Source organism: Bos indicus, chromosome 5, assembly GCF_029378745.1.
Source record: "Bos indicus isolate NIAB-ARS_2022 breed Sahiwal x Tharparkar chromosome 5, NIAB-ARS_B.indTharparkar_mat_pri_1.0, whole genome shotgun sequence".
NCBI lineage: Eukaryota > Metazoa > Chordata > Mammalia > Artiodactyla > Bovidae > Bos > Bos indicus.
This window is the reverse complement of record NC_091764.1, coordinates 21095581-21121635: the sequence shown is the minus strand read 5'-3', so window position 1 is coordinate 21121635 and position 26055 is coordinate 21095581. Positions and strand designations below refer to the sequence as shown.

At 36.2% G+C, this 26055-nt stretch overlaps 1 protein-coding gene across 2 annotated transcripts in view; it reads left to right on the top strand.

Annotated features, from left to right (window-relative positions):
• Positions 1–23663, top strand: part of DCN (decorin) — a 38788-nt gene extending 15125 nt beyond the window's left edge. For both annotated transcript variants that reach the window (XM_019960343.2, XM_019960344.2), the window contains exons 3-8: positions 1013–1125; positions 7776–7989; positions 8791–8904; positions 14601–14694; positions 18551–18689; positions 22946–23663. In XM_019960343.2, the coding sequence (XP_019815902.2) occupies positions 1013–1125; positions 7776–7989; positions 8791–8904; positions 14601–14694; positions 18551–18689; positions 22946–23140 (869 nt within the window). In that variant the 3' untranslated portion in view covers positions 23141–23663. The remainder of the gene's footprint in view (positions 1–1012; positions 1126–7775; positions 7990–8790; positions 8905–14600; positions 14695–18550; positions 18690–22945) is intronic.
• The last annotated feature ends 2392 nt before the right edge of the window (positions 23664–26055 follow it).

The window sequence follows — 26055 nt, the reverse complement described above, 5'->3', positions numbered from 1 at the left end:
AAAACCTCAGTCATTTAGATCCAAATTTAAGTCTGAAGGTAATGCTTTGTATAATACACTTTAGAGAAGTTAGAATCACAAATTTTATTCATTTTATTCTGATTAATAGTCATAAAATTGATACTGTTTTGTGATTTAAAACTGAAAGAACCATTCTCCCAAGAGTTTGAATAAATTTTCAAGTTGTTGACACAACAGCATGGTTACATATTCACATAATTTAAATTTTATGTGTAGATCTGTGATAGTGCTAAGTTTATCAAAAGAATATTTGATGATGTGGTTAAAGTTGTCTACTGAAAGCATGTTTATATAGAAAGGTATAGATTTACAAATCACTCCCACTTAACACTTATCAAAGAAATGACTCTAAAATAAGAACAATGAGGTGAAACACACTGTGTACTGAGACATTTGAACCATACCTGGCAAAAATCTTATTTTTATTTTATGCAAAAGAATCATTACATGGGTAAATAGTTTGCTCTGTTTATGATTTTTTTTAAATAAACCCTTTGACTTTGTTAGAAAAGGTAAAGCAGATATTTTAAACAACAGTTGGTATAATTCCTCAGTTCGGTTTAGCTCAGTCGCTCAGTCGTGTCCGACTCTTCGCGACCCCATGAATCGCAGCACGCCAGGCCTCCCTGTCCCTCACCAACTCCCAGAGTTCACTCAGACTCAGGTCCATTGAGTCGGTGATGCCATCCAGCCATCTCATCCTCTGTCGTCCCCTCCTCCTCCTGCCCACAATCCCTCCCAGCATCAGAGTCTTTTCCAATGAGTCAACTCTTCACATGAGGTGGCCAAAATACTGGAGTTTCAGCTTTAGCATCATTCCTTCCAACACCCAGGACTGATCTCCTTTAGAATATAATTCCTAGAAGAAGACAAATATGATAGTGGAAAACTATCACTGAAATACTAATGTCTTTGTAAACACATTCTTTGTGACTCTGTGGTCATGTGTCCCTTTTTTAATGACTGCATGTTGCTTTTTCTCTCCTTCTAGGTCTGGAAAAAGTGCCAAAAGACCTTCCTCCTGATACTGCGCTGCTGGACCTGCAAAACAACAAAATAACTGAGATCAAAGATGGAGACTTTAAGAACCTGAAGAACCTTCATGTAAGAATTGCTATTTTCTTGAGCTATAACAAGATCTGACTCAAAGTATTTTTGAAAACAAAATGTAGGTAAAGTCAAGAGTGCTCTATGGTAATACACAAGCACATAAGTGTTTATTAAATTCTCTTTTTAGGGAGTGATGGAGTAAAGCAGGATATTAACCCCTAAAAATCAGAGCCAATTTTCTCACATATACCCCTATATAGGCTTCCCAGGTGGCTCAGATGGTAAAGAATCTGCCTGCCAATGCAGGAGACTTGGGTTTGATCCCTGGGCCAGGAAGATCCCCTGGAGAAGGAAATGACAACCCACTCCAGTATTCTTGCCTGGGAAATCCCATGGACAGAGGAGCCTGGCGAGCTACATTTCATCGGGTCACAAAAGAGTCAAACATGACTGAGCTACTAACCACCAGCAACAACTCCTATATAGCTTTAGTATCCGCTGTCTAAAAGACACATTATATCTTAATCTTCTCACATTTCATCGATAACAATCTTTCTCTTTCCAATATCTTTCCAGAACGTATTTCAACAGTGGAACAAAATGGACTGATCTTAGTTTATTTCATTGTTCTGTTTTCTTTAGGAGGCTCAAGAGACATGGGTTTGATCCCTAGGTTGGGAAAATCCTCTGGAGGAGGGCATGGCAACCCACTCCAGTATTCTTGCCTGGAGAATCCCATGGACGAAGAAGCCTGGCGGGCTGACTCTGTCCATGGGGTCAGGAAGAGTGGAACACAACTGAGCGATTGAGCATGCACATGCTGAATCCTTATCTGTATCTGTCTGTATATTCTGATTTTTCACTTCCCTCTAATCTATTATAAGGTAACACAGTCTACCAGTCAGGATTCCAGCAGAAAAGGGATATTATAATCAAGACAGTATCTACTTATCAACCTTCAGACAGCCAAGATAAGAAAAGCAATAAACATTTACCCAGTAGGAGAAAATTTGCTGCTGCTAAGTCGCTTCAGTCATGTCCATCTCTGTGCGACCCCATAGACTGCAGCCCACCAGGCTCCCCTGTCCCTGGGATTCTCCAGGCAAGAACACTGGAGTGGGTTGCCATTTCCTTCTCCAATGCAGGAAAGTGAAAAGGGAAAGTGAAGTCGCTCAGTTGTGTCCAACTCCTAGCGACCCTATGGACTGCAGCCTACCAGGCTCCTCCATCCATGGGATTTTCCATGCAAGAGTACTGGAGTGGGTTGCCATTGCCTTCTCTGAGAAAATTTACCAGATTTTAAAAAGGAAGCAAAGAATTTTTCCTTGACATTTTAAGATTGCTCATGAAACAGTTAATAAAAATAATAGCACATAACAAAATGACATCATCAAATTACTGAAGTAATGTAAGCACATTATGATATAAGTAGTTAATATTATGGGCACTAATGATGAGAAAAAAAGAGACATGTTCCTACATCAGGTTACCCAGATAGTCTTTTGAGATAATAAGAGACAAAAGGGTCATAGAGGATTAGCAGAATTTTGAAAGGAGAAGAGAGTTTTCTGTGCAAGAGGAAGGAAAGGCAGAAGAAAATGAGCGAGAAACAAGAATAGAAGATGGCTAAAGTGAAAGATGCAGGCTCCAAAATAGTGGAAGCTAAGGCCTGAGCTGGAGATGAACCCTGGATCAGTGGGATCCTTCTCCACTGCCAGGACAGAGGACATGGGACCCTACTCACCTTCCTCCGTTTTTCATGTTATGATTTCACTGGGAGTGAGCTGATGGAGATGCCAACAAAGTTTGTTAGTGATTATTTAAACTAACTATTGAATAAGTTAAAAGAGGCAATAATAAAAAAAAATGAATATATTAGCTTCAATAAACAAAACTATAAAATGCTTCATTTTATTTGCATAAATTACCCTCAAGCTACTTTGTAAGAAAGGAAAAGCCTCTTGATTTCAACTTCCTGTTTGTTTAAATATTATCTCAAAAGTTTGTTTAAACTCCTCATACCTTAAACAAGAGATACCTAGCTTCTGTGACTTTCTCACTAAATCTGATGTTTGTAATAATGTGTCCTTTCTTTGCCTGATCCCCTCCTAAGTATGTTTTTAGGCAACTTATCATCTTGGCAATCCCTTTCTTTCTAATTTAAAGTATATACTGGAAGAAGAGAGAGAGTTTATTAGAGCTTCTAAACATTTAGAGGATGTTAAAAAGCTATTTTTCTCTTACTCTTTCATTCATGATCATTTCTATCCTTGTTATTATGCAAATAAACATCGTAATTTTAGCAAAGAAAGCCACCCTTGAATGAGAAGGGAGAGAAATAAAAATTTACCAAGGATTACAATGGAAAGGATTTAAGAGAAAAATGTTGCTTTTTTCCCTCAGTCAGTTCAGTTGCTCAGTCGTGTCCGATTTTGAATTTTTTCAGTTTACACTGCGCCTCCCTTTGAGCGGTACGTACTGCTTGAGAGTAGTTGTATTCTTATAAATAGCATAAAAATAAATAATTATTCTATAAAATAATGGAAAGTTAAACATTATAATCCAACATTCTATGTATTTCCTTTGAATTAAAGTTTAGTTGCATTCTTGCTCAGTTGTGTCTGACTCTTTGCAATCCCATGGGCTGAAGCCCACCAGGCTCCTCTGTCCATGGGATTCTCCAGGCAAGAATAATAGAATGGGTTGCCATTTCCTCCTTCAGGGAATCTTCCCAACCCAGTGATTGAACCCATGTCTCCTGTGTCTTCTGTGCTGGCAGGTGGATTCTTTACCATTGGGTCACCTGGGAAATAAATCTAGTAAAAAACTTTTGTTTTAATTTAAAATGAACAAACATTGTCAAGGATTGAATAATAGCAAATATTTGTTATTTTTTTGGATTTAATATGTGTTTTTTTTTAATTGATTGAAAGAGTCTTTAAACTCTATAGTGCTTTAATTTGCAAAAAGCAAAGCACTTGTTTAGTCATTACTATGGGGCTTCTCTGGTGGCTAAGCTGGTAAAGAATCCACCCGCAATGCGGGAGTCCTGAGTTCAATCCCTGGGTTGGGAAGATCCCCTGGAGAAGGGGGTCCTGTGGCTACCCACTCCAGTATTCTGGCCTGAAGAACTCTATGGACCGTATAGTCCATGGGGTCCGCAAAGAGTCAGACACAATTGAGCGACTTTCACACACATACTAAGCACTGTTTCTAACATCTTATATTCGTTTATTCATTGACTTATTTAATTCTTACAGTTATTCTAATGAAGTAGACACTCTAGATAACACCTTAATACAGATGAGGGCACACAGACACAGTGAGGTTATGCTACTTGCTCATTGTCACACAGCAAATGATAGCCAGAGCTTGAGATCTAAGCTCAGGAGCAGTCTGGCTCAAGTCTGTGCGTTTATAACTGCCTGTAAATACGATAATAACAATAAAATTCCTTAAAACAACCCCTGGTACAGTATGAGCCCTACATTAGTGGCTTTGGGGAAAGTTGAACATACTATTAAGTTGGGTTTCAACATTTTTTCTTTCAATTTTATTGAACTATAATTAATATACAGCACTATATATCTTCACCGGGGATACCCTGGTGACTCAGCCAGTAAAGAATCTGCCTGCAATGGAGGACACCTTGGTTCGATCCCTGGGTTGGGAGGATCCCCTGGAGAAGGAAATAGCAACCCATTTCACTATTCTTGCCTGAGAAATCTGTGGACAGAGGAACCTGGTGGGCTGCAGTCCACAGGGTCGCCGAGAGTCAACTGAGCGACTAACACTTTCACTTTCATACAACTTCAAGGAGTACAGCAGAATAACTTGGCATCCATGTATTATGAAGTGATTACCATAGCATGTTTAATTAATATCTATCATCTCATACAGATATTAAAAAAAGAAGAACAAATGTTTTCTTTGTGATGAGAACTTTTAGGATTTAGTCTCTTAGCAATGTTCAGGCATGCCATACAGCAGTGTTCACTATAGTCGTCATTTTTTTTTTTTTTTGTACATTACATTCCCAGTACTTACTGGTCTTAAAACTGGAAGTATGGACCTTTTGACTACTTTCTTTGACGAAGGTGGTGAAAATGCTTTTACTCCTCCTTCCACCCTATTTCTATTGCCAGTCACTTTTTCATCATCTCTCCCCTACTACCAGGCTATATCACTTTTTCTTTAGTTACAAAGAAGTAGGTAGTTCTGATTTTTTGAGCCTGTGCTTCAGTTTTAGGTTAAATGGCACTCAGGGCATTTTATGATGCTCAAGCTACAGTGTCCCTCCTAATTCAGGTTCTCTCAGCCCGTTATCTAAATAATGATAGTCCATTTCTGCTTGTCTTTCTTCTTTTCATCAGCTGATCTCCTGAACAATATATGTGGTTTACCTTTGACTCTTTCTCTGGTTTATCTGGGCCTTGTCATTAGTCAATGTAATTAGTCCACTTCTTTCCATATCAACATTTGCCATAAAATTTTATAAACTATGCTTTCTTAAATACCTATCCCTGTGTATAGAACTAATGTTAGCCATTCTCAGCAGTACTATATATACATGAGTAACTTTTTTCACACATGTATCTGTTTTATATGAAACTCTAATTTATACAGGTCTTGGAAAAGAATCTACCTACAATGCAAGAAACCTGGGTTCAATTCCTGGGTCGGGAAGCTTCCCTGGAATGGCAGCCCACTCCAGTCTTGCCTGAAGAATCCCATGGACAGAAGAGCCCAGAGGGCTATAGTCCATGGGGTCACAAAGAGTCAGACACAACTGAGCAACTAACACTTCACTTTATGTCATGATGATCAAAATTTGTAGTTTATTTATTTTTCAGTGGAGATTCTTTTTGCTGGACTAGACCTTTTCTACAAACAATGCTATTTGAAAGTTGCTTTGCAAGAAAGCAGTCTATATACATGATTGATACTTTTAGTCCTCACAACAAGCCCCTGTAGGTATTATTATTATTTCTGCTTTACTGAAGAAAAAACTGGGGACAAATGTCACACCACCTCCAAAATATAGCAGCAGTTATTACTATAGCATACTCACCAGTAGAGACATTGTCTAGTTATTATCTAGTAAAAGAAATAATATTTTATTACCCAAAATGGCAGGTAATACATCAGCAGGTTGACTCTTCATAATAGGTTTCATAATAGGTTGAATATTTTATTCAACATAAAATAACACAGATTTTTCAGACCAGGTTTAATGCATTTAATAATTAAATGCATTATATCAGCCTTTCAGAATTTCCTTCCATGGATGGCAATTAAGGACGTCCTGCGTTTACAATTAAGCATCCACCATTTTGACTGTTTTTAAATGATGCAAGTCCTCTCTTCTCTCCTCTAGCTCTGGCTTTTACTGATTTTTCTGGACATTTTGCTTATTAATATCAATTTCCTAAGACTTTAACCTTCATGTTTTTTTTTTAACTTTCTATAATAGTTACTGAAATTACCTAGGATTTTATTTTAATCAAACAATTCACCAGTGAGGATTAGTTAAAAAGGTTATTAACTTATTATTTGTAATAAGGTTTAATTAATCAAATAATGTGAACTACATGAGAATGTCCATGGGTTATTAAACTAGCTATTACCTTCTAAAAATAGTCATATTTTTGAGATGGAAAGTTCCCACTGTTCTATTCCTCTTGTTCCTTTCTTGCCCCTTTGCATTTTCACATCTGCCTAAAAACAAATCACAATTGAAAATAGAAGTTTCTTAGATCTTGATAAAATTATCCTAAATTCTTTATGATATGCCAACAAGTTGATATAATGCAGTGTGGTTCTGTATACACACAGATCATTGGAAGATAATTGAGGTAGTCCAAAAGTAGGTGTAGCAGTATCTATAGTATAACAATAATGGATTACCAATAATTTCTTATATTAAGAGAACTTAGAAACACACATTTTAAAATTACAAAAAATTAACATATTTGACTACATAAAAGCATTATGTGCAAAATGAGCAGAAACAGAAGAAAAATATAATGTATCCATAAATCATTTATTAAAATACATTAAACATTAAGAAAAATGAGAAGTTTTGTGACCAAGCAATCCTTTTCCTCCAAAAAATAAAGCTAATGGTAACAAAATAAAAGGAAATTTCTTTAACCTCTTAAGAGACAAGAAAGTGCAAAGTAAAGCAATAAGCTACAACATAATGTGTTGATTTGCAAACTTTTGGAAAATGACTATATCAAATTCTGCGAGGCTGCGAGATAATGTTGCTCTCCGGCAGTGTTGGTGATGGTATAAATTACTGCCACCATTTTGTAGTGGGTTCCATGACAACAGCCAATGAAGACGGACTTAGAGGTTGAAAAGCTGACTGGAGAATGGATGTCGTTGGCACTAGATTCTTTCCAGGTCACTCTAGTAATTTCAATATTTTGGAGCATTTATTGTTTAAAAATTAAATAGCTATATCTCTCTATGTATAATCTGCTTTTTATCAAATTTCTCTCCCCTTCTCTCCTGAAGTTCAGGTTCTCATGTGCTTTTCAAGTAATCAGATCAGTTTAACTTCTTTCCAATTTCTTCTAATTTTGCAGATTTCTCTGCTAGTCCCATAAATGGAATGAAATTACACACTTGCTGGACATACATATTTTATGTGTGGAAGGTTCTGGAATTAAGATGTTGCTTCTGTTCACTATCTACAGACACTGATTCTCATCAACAACAAAATTAGCAAAATCAGCCCTGGGGCATTTGCTCCTTTGGTGAAATTGGAACGACTTTATCTTTCCAAGAATCAACTGAAGGAATTGCCAGAGAAAATGCCCAAAACTCTTCAGGAGCTGCGTGTCCATGAGAACGAGATCACCAAAGTGCGAAAGTCTGTGTTCAATGGATTGAACCAGATGATCGTCGTAGGTACATATATTCTTATAGCTCTAAAACCAGGATTCAAGGTTCACCTTAAGAGATTACAAGTAAGCTTTAGCTACAGGAAGGTAAATTAGCTAGAATTTACAGCTCTTAAAGCATGTAGAGATAACAGTAGCTGGACCAGGAGAAATGGGTATTGAATCTGTGCCTTACAAAATTTTAATTCTTGGACTTGAGCATCTGAAAATGTAGGAAGAAGTCTCTAGGGCTGATGCTACACTACCTACTGCACCCAAGATGCAGGATAGAATTAAGCTGTGCTTAATTAGAGATATTTGGAGAATACCTTTACATTGTGGGAATTAATTCTAGTCTGAACATCTATAAATCATTTGCTTTAAATAATGTGTTGTAATGTTTTTCTCTGTATGTGGTAAAATATGTCATATTATAATTGGCTTACCAAATGCTAGATTCATATTATTTAACAGTATTTTAATATATCTTAGTAATTGCCCCATAACAAGTGTGATTTATAAACACTCACTTTTGTTGATTTGTTGACAAACAGGTTTATGGACCTTAAATAATTTTGTTGTTATTGTTTTTCATATTATTACTTTTTCCTAAATCACTTTTGTTGTTGTTACTGTTTTTGGTTGTTTTAATAAGGGAAACTTTTACCACATTTTGCCATCCCTATGAGACACAAGCTTTTTAATTTCTCTTCTGTATTTTCATTCAAGTTGTTATTGATCCAAATTTTTTCTTGTTGAGCAGACACTACTCTGGCTTGCAGTTTCCTCAGGTTGTCCTCTAAAAGTTTTGCACTTATTGCATTTGTAGAACTTGGCACCAACCCGCTGAAGAGCTCAGGCATTGAAAATGGAGCCTTTCAGGGAATGAAGAAGCTCTCCTACATCCGCATTGCTGACACAAATATAACTACCATCCCTCAAGGTGATGAAAATTCTTTTTTTTAATATATATTTTGTTCATTTGATATTCTTTTAAAAATTAATTTATTTATTTTAATTGGAAGCTAATTACTTTACAATATTGTAGTGGTTTTTGGCACACGTTGACTTGAATCAGCCACGGGTCTTCAAAGCAATTTGAATATCTAAATCCAAAGGCCTTGACACTAAAAAAAAAGTCTTTGAAAATTTGAATGGTGACTCAAGTGGCCAACATTATTTCTAGTAAATTCTCTATCCGTTGAAGTATTTCAGTGAAACTAGCTGGCCACTGGGCCATCCAGGCTGACTGTAGAGATGGCTAGACTCTTTCAGCTATAAAGATACTTACATCTAATATAAGATGCAAATTAACAGACAATGATTTTATATTATAGAATTGTGATATCATAAAGAAAAAATTATGGTTATTTAAAAAATAGACTGCTTTTGTAGTACTTTGTTTTAAAAAATGATACCATGGAAGAACATCTGAAATTGAGCCAATTTTTACTGAGTCTCTAATCCCTTAGTGAATTCCATTGCATTTGAGGACATTCTAGTCACTACCATCTGAATAACAGGATCCACAGTGGTCACACTCTAAGAGTGGGGGTTATATGTTGTAAAGAGTGTGGATTTTGGAGTCTGCTTGAGTTCAGACTGTCACTAATTGGCTGTATGATCTTGGACAAGTTATTTAACATCTATGACACATTTGTAAAATCTGTAAAGTGGTAATAATATTAGTATCCACTTCACTGGATTGTTTTAAAATTAAATAAATAGAAAAATATCTGGCCGGTAAATAAGTAGTGGGTTACTGTTACCTTCTATTACTCATTAAAAGTTTTTTAAACACTCATGTAGCTCAGGCAAAGTATAAGCATGGAGAAAGGGCAGTGAATAGGATATAGGCCTGCCTTCAAGAAGCTTATTGCCTAGAGCAGAGCCAGGCAAGTAAACAGCCATCATCACAGTCACAGGGATAAGCTCACCATTCTAAGGTTTAGTCAGGAGAGGCTTTTAAGCCAACAAATCAGCAAAAATAAGTTTCTCTAATTTTCACAGTTTTCTGGTCCCAGGTATTTATTTCAGTCACACAAAGCCTCCTCCGTATTCTCAAATTTTCTCCTCAATCTGGCCTTTCCTCAGTTTAGATGTCTTGTTCTTGAATTGATACAAAATATAGGTACTTGCCCACAGAAAACAATTATCCTTTATTGTGCTTCTACTGAAATTTCAGGTCTAGAGAGTACTTAGTCCATAGGATGGTTCTTACTACCCCTTGCCCTCTCTATTGTATTTTTGCGACAAAGTGTTTTTGATACCCATTGATAGCAACTACTGGCATAGATGATAGATAGATAGATGATAGATCAATAGACAGATGATAGACTGATAGATAGATGAAGGGAGATTGATTTATAGTTCACAAAGTACTTTCATTTTGAGTCTCTGACTTGTTACACGGTAATAGGTAATTTTTACATCACCAGTGTACGGATTTTATATTTGTAAATATATTTTAATTTACATTTCAGTCCAGTTCAGTTCAGTCACTCAGTCGTGTCTGACTCTTTGTGACCCCATGAATTGCAGCACGCCAGGCCTCCCTGTCCATCACCAACTCCTGGAGTTCACTCAGACTCATGTCCATCGAGTCAGTGATGCCATCCAGCCATTTCATCCTCTGTCGTCCCCTTCTCCTCCTGCCCCTAATCCCTCCCAGCGTCAGAGTCTTTCCAATGAGTTAACTCTTTGCGTGAGGTGGCCAAAGTACTGGAGTTTCAGCTTTAGCATCATTCCCTCCAAAAAAATCGCAGGGCTGATCTCCTTCAGAATGGACTGGGTGGATCTCCTTGCAGTCCAAGGGACTCTCAAGAGTCTTCTCCAACACCACAGTTCAAAGCATCAATTCTTCGGCGCTCAGCCTTCTTCACAGTCCAACTCTCACATCCATACATGACCACAGGAAAAACCATAGCCTTGACTAGACGGACCTTTGTTGGCAAAGTAATGTCTCTGATTTTCAATATGCTATCTAGGTTGGTCATAACTTTCCTTCCAAAGAGTAAGCGTCTTTTAATTTCATGGCTGCAATCACCATCTGCAGTGATTTTGGAGCCCAAAAAATTAAAGTCTGACAATGTTTCCACTGTTTCCCCATCTATTTCCCATGAAGTGATGGGACTGGATGCCATGATCTTTGTTTTCTGAATGTTGAGCTTTAAGCCAGCTTTTTCACTCTCCACTTTCACTTTCATCAAGAGGCTTTTTAGTTCCTCTTCACTTTCTGCCATAAGGGTGGTGTCATCTGCATATCTGAGGTTATTGATATTTCTCCCGGCAATCTTGATTCCAGCTTGTGCTTCTTCCAGTCCAGCGTTTCTCATGATGAACTCTGCATAGAAGTTAAATAAGCAGGGTGACAATATACAGCCTTGACGTACTCCTTCCCCTACTTGGAACCAGTCTGTTGTTCTATGTCCAGTTCTAACTGTTGCTTCCTGACCTGCATACAGATTTCTTAAGAGGCAGGTCAGGCGGTCTGGTATTTCCATCTCTTTCAGAATTTTCCACAGTTTATTGTGATCCACACAGTCAAAGGCGTGGGCATAGTCAATAAAGCAGAAATAGATGTTTTTCTGGAACTCTCTTGCTTTTTTGATGATCCAGCGGATGTTGGCAATTTGATCTCTGGTTCCTCTGCCTTTTCTATACATTTAAAATAGTACATTTTATTTTATATATATATATATATATATATATATATATATATATATATATTCTCTAAAGCCTTAGAGCTGTAGGAGGTAAAGTAAAGTAGCTTGAATTTAAAGTCCAGGTATTTTTTATTACTTCATGCTACCAGATGACTTGCATTAAAGCACATTCTTTGATTTTGCTGTCCTTCTAATTACATCTCCTAAATATAGCTCAATAACACATTTCATCAGTTAGTGATCAGTTTTCCTTGATTTCTTATATCTGTTTATTACTATGCGAGGGCTCTTTTCTCATCTTTTCTACTTGCTTTTATTTATTAAACTCTTAATAGTATTAAAATCATAATAACTCAGTTTTATTAAGCACTTATGCCAAATGCTTTTCATGAATTCTGTTATATTATGCAAAATGCTTTTCTTGGCTTCTGTTATATGAATCTCAAAATGACCCTTTTAAGTAGTATTATCACACCTGTCTTATAATTGAGGAAAATAAATCTGAAAGACATAAAGTAAATTGTGACCAAAGCCTCCAAGCTAGCCAGTGGCACGGCTGGCTTGTGCTGGGCTGATGCCGTAACTCATGTGTTTGACCGTTTCATTCTGCTGTCATCTTAAGTCCTTCTTCCTGTGCATATCTATACCTGTGTCATGTAAGAGTCTAGCTTTCCTAGACTGGTACCCTTACACCTGAACGTAGCCTCTTTCCAGGAGTCTTAATTAGCACATGTTATCTCCGTTCACTGAGTGACATCAAAAGGCAGTGGAGTGGAGTATAGATTTATGTTCACACTGTGAAGTCAGACCTTCCTGGGTGAGAGGACTGGCTCAGTCTTTTAGTTATCCTGTGACTTCAGGCTTATTATTCCACACTTCTAAAACCTCAGTTTTGCTACCTATAAAATGGTGGTATTAGTGACGCCTCTCTTGTAGGATATTTGTGAGGGTTAATAGATATAAATAAGACTTGTACATACACAGTATCTGGCCCAAAGTAAGCTCTCAATATATTTTATCTTAAAAATGGAAAAGGAAAAGAAAAAGCAGTAACAGGTGTAGAATCTTTGGCTAAATGCTACTGTGGCAGAGGCTAATGATGTTTTCTATAAATTTGGATCTCTGATGAGATGGCTGGATGGCATCACTGACTCGATGGATGTGAGTCTCAGTGAACTCCGGGAGTTGGTGATGGACAGGGAGGCCTGGCGTGCTGCGATTCATGGGGTCACAAAGAGTCGGACACGACTGAGCGACTGATCTGATCTGATCTGACCCTCCTATTGCAAACTTCTCTTTCACAGTGAAACTTACCATAACTTTCCTTTTGGGAAACTGATGTCCCAAAGGGAAGACACTTAGAAATGAGGTAAGAATGAGGGATGTGATGATGATTGTTGTTCCAGAGACACTACATTTTTAAAAACACCTTTTCATAGTGGCAGGGAAGAAAGGATGTACATTCACTGCCTTGCTCTGTACTCACTTGCTTTATTTATGAGAGTATTTTAAAAATCCACATTTATATATTCTGAGACTAAAGTGATTGAAATCCCTTAGTCCTTATTGACTTTGATTTCCTGACATTTATTTGCAAAAATCATGCCATTGTTATTTCATTTTCTTCAGTGAAGAGCATGTTATTCTCTTTGGCCATCTGGGAGCATACCACAGTCCCCACTTAGTAGCTAGATAAGCTACAAAATGGGTAACTGTGAATCTCTGTTTCTTCATCAGTGAAACAGAATTAATGAAAAATAAATTAATATATTGAAAAAACTTACATGAGCTAGGTTAGGAAAATGCTATTCTCAGTGTTCAGCACATAACAGACAGTAAAGCAGAAGTTCCTTTCTTTGGTATCTCCCACATAAAACATACTACTGTTGAGAAATTAATAGTCATTTTCAAATAAAATATGGAATAAACTTTTACATTAAATGGAATGTTTTGACTGAGTTCAGTGGGATGTAATGAAAATTTCAAGCCGAACATAACCTGTGATTTTCCAATTTTATTCATTATAGACAAAGAACCAACCCTATCTGCTAAGCAGATGTTAGTTCTCCATGTAACCAATTTGCTATTTTCTTTGTAGTTGTTGCTGTTCTTGTAAATGGAACAATATGTAGTTTTTAAAAAACTGTAAAAAAACATAATAGATCCTCAGATGGCAAGAGGAAATGAAAATATACTATTTAAACTTTTATACTTAACATTACTACATTTTCAGAGGTCATAGCCATTCACAAGGTACTATCCAGAGGTCTAGCTGATACGCTGGATTTCCCCAGGTGCCCTACCTATGACAGATCACTTGATTATAGGACTCGGTATTCCTCTTGTATAAAGAAACAGTCTTAATTTAAAAGGATCAAGTAAGCTCTTTCTACACATCATGTTACAGAAACATTTGATGTTTTTATGGAAAAATTGATTAAAACTAAAGCCAGCACAGTATATAAGTGTTAGTTATTAATGAATCTCAGTAAGGAAATACATGATTAAGGTTGTTTATAGGTTGAACTTATCCATAATTACTAATTTATACTTCAAATGCCAAAAGCTTCATTTTAGAGTCATTATCCTTTGTCAATGGCAGTGTGAGCCCATTAACAAAGGTGTGAGAAACTAATGAGATTCAAAGAAGAGAAGTCTTCACTTCTACAACTGTACTGACAATGTCTAGGACAAAAATCTACTTCATGATGATCTACTACATAGCAAACACAGTTTGTTAAAAGCAGTTTAGGAGAAAAGTAGAAATGGCTTGTACTACTTCCGAAAACATGTATTATTGTAAAAGGGATGAAGGAAAAAGATGAAAAGCAAAACTGATGAATAAGATGCAAAGCAAATCCTTTGAAACTGAGTGTCATTTGGAAAATTGATGACATGTGTCTGCATTAAGTCTTCATACATTCTCTAATTATATTTCTCTGCTAATTTAACTTCCTGTATTTCCATATTTCAGGTCTTCCTCCTTCCCTTACTGAATTACATCTCGATGGCAACAAAATCACCAAAGTTGATGCAGCTAGCCTGAAAGGACTGAATAATTTGGCTAAGTAATAATGTTATTTCATAATATTCTATCAGTGAAATGGATCGGTATATTAGTGCCTGTACGCTCAGAATTAGAAACATGATGATTGATTTTTGCCTGTACCACAATTTTTGTTTTTGTTACTAATAACCACAAACTTTTGCTGAATTATTTAAAATAAAAAAAAACTCACGAAATAGAGTACTTATCATAAGTCCACTAATATCTGCCTTATATTTTATGAATACCATACTGTTTTTAGATTAAGATATATCATATGTACCAAGTATTTGATTACATCCATATTCTCATGCAATATGTTCTAACTTGATTGTATCAAACAGAAGTCTAAGTAATTATAACATAGTATTCAGAATTTGAAAATGTATTAAAATGAAAGCTACCAGGACATGAAAATATTGGGCATCTTACAGCATGTATTAGAATACATATCATGTGATTGTCTAACTCCTGTTCTCTGAAGAGTTTAAAATGTCTATCTGGACTTTACATATACTCTCAAAATTTTTTTTATGACCCTTCTAAACTTTTTTTCCTTATAGATGATCATTAATGCCCACTCTGCTTTCTAACCTAATTTCAATTTTTTTTTATATTTGTAATCTGGCGAAGCAGTAAAAAGAGAGTGTTGGCAGACCCTTTCAGCTGTCTTCACGAACAGTCTGCTCCTGATTCACATGTACTGCTGATGTCCTTGCTGAGAAGCATAGTGTCATGCCAAATTGGCTCACTCCTTTTTTTGCACATAAATTTCATCATGGATAAATAAATACAAAGCATATCATTTATCTTTGAGAAATACATAAAAGCAGATGCATATATAGTGCAGTTTTCCCCTGTTTCTGTGCGTATCCCCCGGTGACCCAGGGGAGCGTGAGGGATGAAGGTGATATATGCATGTGACTGTAGCTGCAATATATAACCCTGGTGCCTCAAATGATAAGAAACCCGTTATCTAAAGCAATTTTAATTAGTCTCGAATGGAGAAAATAATATTCAAAATAGTGTCACCTACCTTTGTATGTTGACTAAGCCTCTCTAGCTAGAGAGGAATATAGGAAGATAAATTGCATTTCTCACTGTGTAGAAGTGTCTTTGAAAGAAAGTGAAGTTGCTCAGTCATGTCTGACTCTTTGCGACCCCATGGGCTGTAGCCTACCAGGCTCCTCAGTCCATGGGATTTTCCAGGCAAGAATACTGGAGTGGGTTGCCATTTCCTTCTCCAGGGGATCTTCGCGACCCCTCTCCAGGGATTGAACCCCGGTTTCCCGCATTGTAGGCAGACGCTTTACCATCTGAGCTACCAGGGAAGCCTTAGGACAGCTATTATTATTGGATTATTATCAGTAGTATTAGGAGGAGTATAAGTAGTAGGGATTGGCAATAGTATAAAATTCTAAATGTGGTAAATCATTCATAATATTGTGCCATTTTAGAAAAGTAAGTTTATTTTGTGCTGAAAGTGGTATAGAGACTTTAAGATTCCACACTTTAAAATTAACATCACATACTTTTTATCAAACAGAAGCATAAAGAGCTAATAAACTTTGAGAAGGTCAGTAGAAATGAAGATTTTTGTTTAAAAAGATTTTGAATTCCAGTCATTAAATAAGAGAAAATTGCCTCACTGGCCAAGCAAACTTTCTTAATTCTTAAATTGATTAAATACATTTCTCATTGGAATCCAGTTCAGAAAAATCTGTCTCATAAAGCATCAAATCCTTATGTTGTTTGCTCCTCCCTGATTCTGGAACATGAGAGGTACATTGGTGCTAAAAATCAAAACTGTGAAAAGGAGAAAAAAGCAGCCACTCATCTCAGAACATTGTTGCAGGGCAAATATTCCAATTAGTTATTAGGAACAAGTAAAGAGAAAATCCTGTATGTCCCTCTGCAAGAATATAAAGTGATTTTTCAGGCAAACTTCCTTTTTCTTATTAAGCATATATACCATATTCTCTCCTAACAGGTGGAATTTTCTTTGATGGAAAGAATCATGGTTTTTGAGTCATGTCTCCTCTGCTCTCACAAGCCTAGAACAAAAGTCTTTAACATAATAGGTTCTAAAAAACATTTGATGAGCGACTATAAATTGATCATTGAAAATGTAGTTTCCTTCAATTAAATTGTTAGGAATATTATATTCTAAGACATGTATTAGTCCAAATTGGATATGGGACTTGGAGTGCTATAAGAACTAGGAGTCAAGGTTCTGAAATAGAAAAGGAAAGACGAGAAACAGATGAAAGTTTAAGACTGAGGGAAAGACAAAATATTATGAGACAAGGTGCCAGGCTGATAATCAACAAGTAAGGCAAGCCACCTGTGTTATCAATAGCCTAAAATCAGCACACTTTAATCTCAGTTATTTCAAATACCAAGTCACGATGAAAATTGGAAGACTTTGGTTACCTAAAGTGAAAGTCGCTCAGTTGTGTCCGACTCTTTGTGGATCCCATGGACTATACAGTCCATGGTATTCTCCAGGCCAGAATAGTGGAATGGATAGCAGTTCCCTTCTCCAGGGGATCTTCCCAACCCAGGGATAGAACCCCAGGTCTCCTGCATTGCAGGCAGATTCTTTACCAGCTTAGCCACCAGGGAAGCCCTACGCCAACATCTAAATCCCAAAAGGGCTCAAAAATCTCAACTCACTGAAGGCAAGCAGGAATCATTCTTCAAAAAGGGCCAAGTCTTTTTCACTAAATTTGCAGGATTTCAAGATATTCTTCTGCTTTCTCTCCCTTTGAGCTTTCTGGTTCTCTTCCACTACTTTATTGCCTCATCACTCTCTGCCCTTTTCGACTGACAGCACCCTGGTTCTGCCAGATACTAATTCTGAGAATGTTGGGTACAATGGTTCTGTCTTCAAGTCAGCTTCTTCTGAGTTTTGAATCTGATTTACTGTGAGGGAGGGCTTCCGTGGTGGCTCAGTGGTAAAGAATCTGCCTGCAATGCAGGAGCCACAGATTCAAACCCTGGGTCTTGAAGATCCCCTGGAGAAGGGCATGACAACCCACTCCAGTATTTTCGCCTGGAGAGTCCCATAGACAGAAAAGCCTGGCGGGCTCCAGTCTATAGGGTCACAGAGAGTCGAATATGACTGAAGTGACCTAGCACGCACTGTGAGGGAACATCAAAGCTGCAGACTCTCACTTGTTAAACATTTAATTAAAAAAATACAACCCAGAACCTTGAGTGGCATTGTATGAGAAGTGGAAGAAGGGGCAAGATCAGGGTCAGAGATCAGGGCTCTAAGGGTCATAGCTCAGAGGTCAGTGTCAGAAGCCAGGAATATTGACACCAGGCATAATCTGACAGTAACAGATTGTCATTGATAGACTGTTTTAAACACATTTTCTGTTAAGCTTTCTGGCAGGTAGATTTATTGACATTACAAACTTTCACTTTTTATTTACAACAAATAAATTTATACAATAAAAATACAATTGCTTGATTTACAAAGTGACCAAGATAGTAATAGGGACACTTTCATTTTGCCTCAGTTGAGTTAACTGCATTCATTATACAATCAACTCTTCATTACATCAAGCTCTGGGTTAGTACCAGATATACAAGACAGTCACTTTTCTCAAAGCAAGACACACAAGTGCACAGCCCCTTGAGTGTTACAAGAGGGTGACAACAGGGTGCTATAGGAGCATTCACTAGAAGCAGACTGTATCTGAGATGAAACCTTAAGAACAAATGGGCTCTATCCAAGCTCAAATAGTTTGGGAAAAATCACATTAGGCAGAGGTAACAGTAAGTACAAAAACAAAACAAAAAAATGCCTTTCCTATTGTAAGAAGGCATCCATGTGCAGTGGATCCATTCATTTCTGTTTTCTGTTGCAGGTTGGGACTGGGTTTCAACAGCATCTCTGCGGTTGACAATGGCTCTTTGGCCAACACTCCTCATTTGAGGGAACTTCATTTGAACAACAACAAGCTTGTCAAAGTGCCCGGTGGGCTGGCCGATCATAAGTACATCCAGGTAACATAAAGCCACTACCTATTGTGAGGAATATCTAGGGAGCAAAGCATCCCTACTGGGATGCCTGGAGGCAGGAAGTTCTGCTTAGAAATGTTTTTGCAGAGAAATATTTTTGATGTTTCTATATGAATTTTCATTCTGGTTCTGTGAGATATATAGGTTTAAATTAGTATTAATTTTTTAAAAATTAGGACTACTACCTTGAACTTACTATAATACTTGCTTCCAGAATGTCATTTATTTTTTATGAAACAGGGTAGTTTCAAGATACAGATCAGTGTAACAAATCTATAGTGGTTAGATATCATCTGTAATCTATAGATATGAAATAAAACAGTAGTTTTAACTTTGAGTTTCAACAAACATCTTGTAGGTCAAAAGACAATGTTTACCTAGCAGTGTGACCGAGTCAACTTCATATAAATTATCAGTTATCATGTATTCTTAAAGATAAGAAGATATGGTTCAGTGGTTCACTATGCTAATAGAGCTTTACAGTTCATAAACCTATAAATGTAAGTCATGCCTATTACTTTAAGTAGTCATAGTGATTTCATATATAACAATATAAGATTTCCATTGTGATCTTGAGGAAATTAAACAAACGTGTTATTTAAATTGTGTATTTTTAAAAGATTGTATATACGAAAAGCTCAACATATAGTGTGTCTTACTGTGGTCACAGAGAAAATACCATCAAACATGCCGTTTTGAAATCTTTGTTGAATATCAGCAAATTTCATGGACATTTACACAGGGCCCCACATTCAGAAGGACCTTACTCTTAGTTTCCCATTTCCAGTTGGCATCCATGTACTCATATTACCTGCATTTCTAGAGGCTCTTAGAGGTTTCACCCACTCTACTTTTTTTTTTTCTATATCCATATAGTCCAAATATTTTTAGTAAAATTATGTAATTATCCAACTATCACCACAATCTAGTTTTAGAATATTTTCATTACCTCCAAAATAGGCCTCTTATATATTTATTTCTAGTTGTTCTCAATCTCGTCCCCAGGCACAGGGAATCATTAATCTGTTTTCTGTCTTCTCTATACATTTCTTTTCTAAATGTAATCATACAAGGTGTGGCTTTTGGCTTCTTTCACTTATCAGAGTAATTTTAGGTCATCCACATCACAGCATGTGTCAGTAATTCATTCATTTTTATTGATGACTTGTGCATCATTATATGGATATACCACATTTTATTTTGCTAGTACTATACCTTTTGATAACTAACTTCTGATTATGTTTAGAAATTAGAAATGAAGTTCCTCTAACCTTGTTCTTAGTTTTCAAAATTTTGGCTGTTCTTGTTTCTTTGCATTCCATTCAAATTTTAGGGCCGGCTTGTTCATTTCTTCTCAAATAGATTGCCAGGGCTTCAATAGGAATTGTGTTGAATCTATAGATCATTCAGGAAAGAATTGTCCTTGTAATAACTTCAAGTCTTCAAATGCACAAACATGGAATATCTCTATTTTGTCTTTATTTTCTCACAGCAATATTTTGGCATTTTTAGTATGCAAGTTTTACAATTTATTAAGTTCATTTCTAAATTTTGTGTTATTTTTGGTGCTGTTACGGATGGTTTCCTTTAACTTTATTTTTGAGTTTTTTTGTTAGTTTATAGAAATTCAATAGATTTTTGTACATCTACCTTCTGTCCTAGTTCTAGGGTCCTGTGCTAAAATTATTTTTAATTGTAGTACTTTTAATACATTCCTTTGGATATTCTACATTCAGGATCTTGTAATTTGTAAATAAAGAGAATTTTAGTTATTCTTTCTTATCTGAATTTTTAAAATTTCTTTTCTTGCTTCATTGCATTGGCTGGAATCTATGGTACAATGTTGGTAGAAGTGATGGAATTAGACATCTTTGAACACTGGGGTATGTGTGACCTCCAATTAAAAAAAAAAAAGAAATTAGATATCTTTGTTTGATCCCTATTTTACAAGGGCAATCAACCTTTTGTCATTAGGCATGATGTTAACTATAGGTCTTTTGTACATGTTCTTTATCAAGTTAAAAATGTTTCCTTTGATTTTTAATTTACTGAAAATTTTTGTCATAAATGTGTGTTTTTTCCCAATATTTTCTCTTTCTGTTGAGATCATGTGATTTTTGCTTTTATTCCTTTAATATGCTATATTAACTTAATTGATTTCCAGTTAAATAAATTTTACATCCTTGAGAAAAATCATGTTTGGTTTTGACCATGGTGAACAGTCCTTTTTTAAATATGTTGTGATATATAATTTCCTAATATTTTGTTAATTTTTTGTCTATATTCATATGTGATATTATGACTATAGCTTTCTTTATTGTGATGATTTTTGTCTGGCTGTAAGAAAATATTGACCTCATATAACGACTTGGAAATTTAATTTCCTTTTTACACAGACTAAGACTTGCTTTATGTCTTGATATTTCCTTCTCTTATTTTAACTATTAGCCATAGACTCTCACCAAGCACCTCTCCTTTCTTTTTAATGATTGTTAAACAATGGAGACTGTCAAATGACAACAAGAAATTTTCAAAGTTTGAGAATCACATACACACACACACACACACCTTACAGATATTGTTTTGATATTAATATCCCTTGTTTCTGTTTTTGTAAAACATCTATGGTTCTCTTCATAAACCTTTTTCTTAATCAAGACTCTTAATCAGCATATGAATACAAATATTCTGGTGGGTGGAACAATATTTCAAGTCAGTTATTTTAAGGAAGGACCTCATAGATTTTATAGCTTGCTTTAGAAATTATTACTTTACCATTATATTTTTGCCTTGGTTTTATGATCAATCACTTCTGATCTTCAGAATTCACATATAAATAATGGGAGTAAAAACTCATTTTCAAACTTCTTTTTAAGTCTGATATTTAGTTTTGCTTAAAAAAAAATCTATGAACAAATTGCCATTGTCTTAAACATAACCATAAAATATATTTCAGAAAAAAACTTCTAATGAACTATCATATTATATTCATTGAATAGTACTTATAACTTAGAATACATCTTTGTTAAAAATTTCTAGGTCTGCTTATTCCAAATACAGTGACATTCAAGTATTTCGTAGAGTTTGTGATTTTTAATTCTGATTCTAATACTCTATACCCTCTCATACTTTACTATATTACTTCCTTATTTTAGGCTAATTCTTTAAATAGTCTATAATTTTGTCTTTGCCCTGAAAACATAATATTCCATGTGGATACAATTTATGAAATAACCATGAAATCATTCATTTATTCATTCAACACATATTTATTGAACATCCACTCTGTTCTAGCAGACACCAGAGATATAGTCACAAACAAAGCAGAACAGGTTTCCTGCCTCATAGAGCTTTTATTTTAGAGGAGCAAAACAGAGAAAAAGCAAATATAGTGATCATTGCTATGAATAAAAATAAATATAATTGGAACAGCAAACAGCAGAATGGGATAGTCAAGAAAGACTTCTTTGGTAAGGATAAATGAATTACATGAGTCAGTAAGCCTGGCAGACACCTTGGAGTTTATGGCAAAAGAAGGATGTGGTGTGTGTCAACCTGAGGAGGGACAGTGCTCTAGTTGAAGAGAAGCGAGTAGGTCAGGGAGGTTGGACTAAACAGTGAAGGGAGGTGAGCTCAGAGTAGAAGGATGGCCAGCCATTGTGAGAACTTTAGATTTTACTCTGCATGAGACGGGAAGCTGCTGGGGTACTGAGTCAGGATGATATAACTTGCTTACTTTTTAAAAGAATTGTTGGAAGGAAGGAAAGTAGGAAGGTAGAAAAGAGAAAGAAAGAACAGACTTCAAGAAGGCAAATGAGGAAACAGGAAGATCAGAGCAGCTTCAATAATTTAGAAGGAGATAATAGTGGCTTTGGATAAGGTTGTAGGAGTAGATATGGGGAGAAGAACTGGATTACACGTTTTTGTTTTTTTTTAAGGTTACACTAGCAGGATTTGTTGATGGTAAGGCAGAGAGTATAAGACAGGGAGAGTCAAAGATAATGGCAATGTTTTTAGCCTGACTCATCTGGAAAGACTGAAATGCCATATACTGAGATAAGGAAGACTAAGGAAGGGAAAAACAAGATTAAAAAGGGAGAGAGAAACCAAACATTTGGTTTGATAAGTATTAAGATATTTAAACTGAAGGATGAGCATGCTAAAAAAGAATTAAGTGTTCACCTGTACGGTCTCCATATATTTAGAGAAAAATAACCATGTGCCATTATTTGGGGTTGCAGGTTGTCTACCTTCACAACAACAATATCTCTGCAATCGGCTCTAACGACTTCTGCCCACCCGGATACAACACCAAAAAGGCTTCTTATTCAGGAGTGAGCCTTTTCAGCAACCCAGTCCAGTACTGGGAGATCCAGCCATCCACCTTCCGATGTGTCTATGTGCGTGCTGCCGTTCAGCTTGGAAACTACAAGTAGCTCCCAAGAAAACCCTCATTTTTATAACCTGGCAAAATCCCATTAATGTCATTGCTCAGAAAAACAAAAAAACAAAAAAAAAAGAAAACTAGATACTGGAAATCTATCTGCAATGTGGATGTTTTTCCCACATGACTTATTATGCATAAAGCCAAATATGCAGTTTAAGTAATTGCCTACAATAAAAAAATATTTTGCCTGCCATTTTCAGAATCCTTTTTTGAAGCTTATTATTGATGTTAACTGAGCTATTGCAGATATTCTTGTTTCACTAAATGTAAAATTTGGAGTAAACAATTTTAGTAGAGCATTTAATTTCCGGAAAGAATCAAATAAAAATGGTATCAATCTTCTGTAACTCACGGCGGGGGATTAGCTCCATTGACATAGTCTAGCAATGTATTCATCCATATTATTATTGATAAAGCCTCATTTGAGTGTGTGAATTCAATCCAGGCTATGTAAAATTTTTGCTAATGTCATTGTTTTGAAAAAAATAAATTCACAAGTACATTTAAACTTACTATTGTATAAAGGCGTAATTTTAAATCTTCCCTAAACTCAATCTTCTGAAGGGAGTAGACATTGCTTTCTTGATAAAAACAGCACATCTTTTCAAGTTCTCAGGTTTGTATTCTACCCCTGTCCTTTGATGTTTGTGTATTATAACTTACTTAATCTATATTCAGTGTTAAGCTGCTGCTGCTGCTAAGGCACAAAACTGACTTTTTCTTATTGGTCTAAAAAAAGAATATTTTCAGTTACTGGATACTAAATTCGTTTTAAAACTTTGTGTATAATCAATCTGCTCACATAAACATTTCTGTCCTTACTAGACGTATTAGAAATATTTCCTGCATTTAGCTAAACCTTCGGTTTTATAAATTCTTTTGTGTCGAATTTAAAAATAGCTATCAAAGCAGATCATTCAACAAGCCTGGGGAATGGGCTGCTTTACCAAGAGTAAATATTTATCAAAAAGTACGCGTGTGATATCAATGTCTAATAAGCAAACACGTGAGAACAGTCTATGTCTTCTATAACCTTGTATGTTTTCTGATTGTAAATACTGCAACCCAAACTGGTTTAAACTATGAGGGGAAATACAAAACAGTCTTGCTAGTAGGTGAGCCTTTATCAGAGTTTCTCATCAATTCTTTCAGCTTTGCCTTCCTGCATTACGTTTTCAGGCTGGCCTCTCTTATGGCTGCACAATATGAACTTCCTCCATCATTGACTCCCAGACATATTAACACATGTAACATGTGTTACATTAACATATAACACAAGAGCATATTAACACAAAATTCCAGGAAAAGTCATGAGATTGTCCCTCACTATTACATACAGACTTCACAACCCTGTAGAGTAAATACTATTGTTATCCCCATTTTGTAGAAAAGTCAACTAAAATTAGGAGAAATTTAGTAACTTTCCCATAGTCAAATACCTGGGAAATACCTGGCAACAGAGCTTTCTCTTTTAATCTTTGTACAAATCAGGGTCTGGTAGAAAACAGAATTCACCCCAGAGAATTTAAATGAAAGCAATTTGATGACAGGGCTGCTCTAGAGTGTGCTCAGAGTTAGCCACAGGAAACAAGGGATGGTGAGGCACCTAGGAATGGACAATGGAGGAAAGGCATTCCCACCCATGTGGCTGATGGACAGGAGAAGAACTGAATTTCCGGAGCTAAGTGAGAGGATGCATCCAGGGAGGCATGCTCCTGGTGGGATGCAGTACCCACCAGAGGTGAAGAACTGAAGTAGGGTAACTACCTTCCCTTCCCACTTCAGGTCCTCCCACTGGTCAAACCTCAAGGGAAGACAGTCCTTAAAGAAAACCAGAGATTAAGCCACCTCCTGGGCTGAGTGGGGAGGAGAGGGGAATGGATGTCTTCAGGACATTCAGAGAATAGCCCAAACACTGTAATCGTATCTGTAGGATCATTGAACACGTTCCACCAGCTAAGCATGAGCTTCCCTGGTGGCCTTAGAGGTAAAGAATTCGCCTGCCAGTGCAGGAACATAAGAGACACAGGTTTGATCTCTGGGTCAGGAAGACCCGCTGGAGGCGGGCACAGCAAACTACTCCAATGTTCCTGCCTAGAGAATTGCATGGACAGAGGAGCTGGTGGGCTACAGTTCGTAGGTTGTAAAGAGTGGGACACGACTGAAGCAACTTAGTACACACTCATCTAAGCATTACATTTGCATTGTAGGTCATCCCAGGCAGTTTTTCTGACCCCGATTATTTTAGACTTTTCTGCATTGAGCAGAAGTATTAATGCAGAGATGCATTAGCAGAGGTGCTAATAAATACAAAAATATTTGACAAAACTTTGTCAAATGATTAGCTAAATCTGATTTTCCGTTGTGAAACACTAGACTGCTTTTATAATGGCTTTGACTAAAGCAGAGTTTACTTATTGAAAGAAATGTAGTTAGTGTCAAAAATCGAAGCGTAAACAGAAAACGCATACTGTCAATATTAATGGGCAGTCAATTATGTATTGTACATAAATATAGCAGAAAACCAAAATAATATTTGCATAATCATGAAGATCATAAGAATCAAAGCTTGAGCTCTAAGCTGTTTTGGTTAAAATCATATTCTCCTCATACCAGTTACTGCCTGGGATATACAAAGCTCTGTAGGAACAGTTTAATTATGTGGCAGACTCCCATGAAGTGATTATGCTAGTGATTTTTATTCATAATCCGTTATCAGTCCATAACTGGAAGAAGCTATTTACTGCGTTAGCATACTCTATTCATTCTTTTGTTCATTCATTTATTCAATAAACTAGCAGTGAATGTATTGCAGACATGTGATAACTCTTGGTAGAAAGATAAGAATGACAACAATAACAGTAGCAGAAATAGACATTTATTTCTGGAGTTTATTCAGTGCAT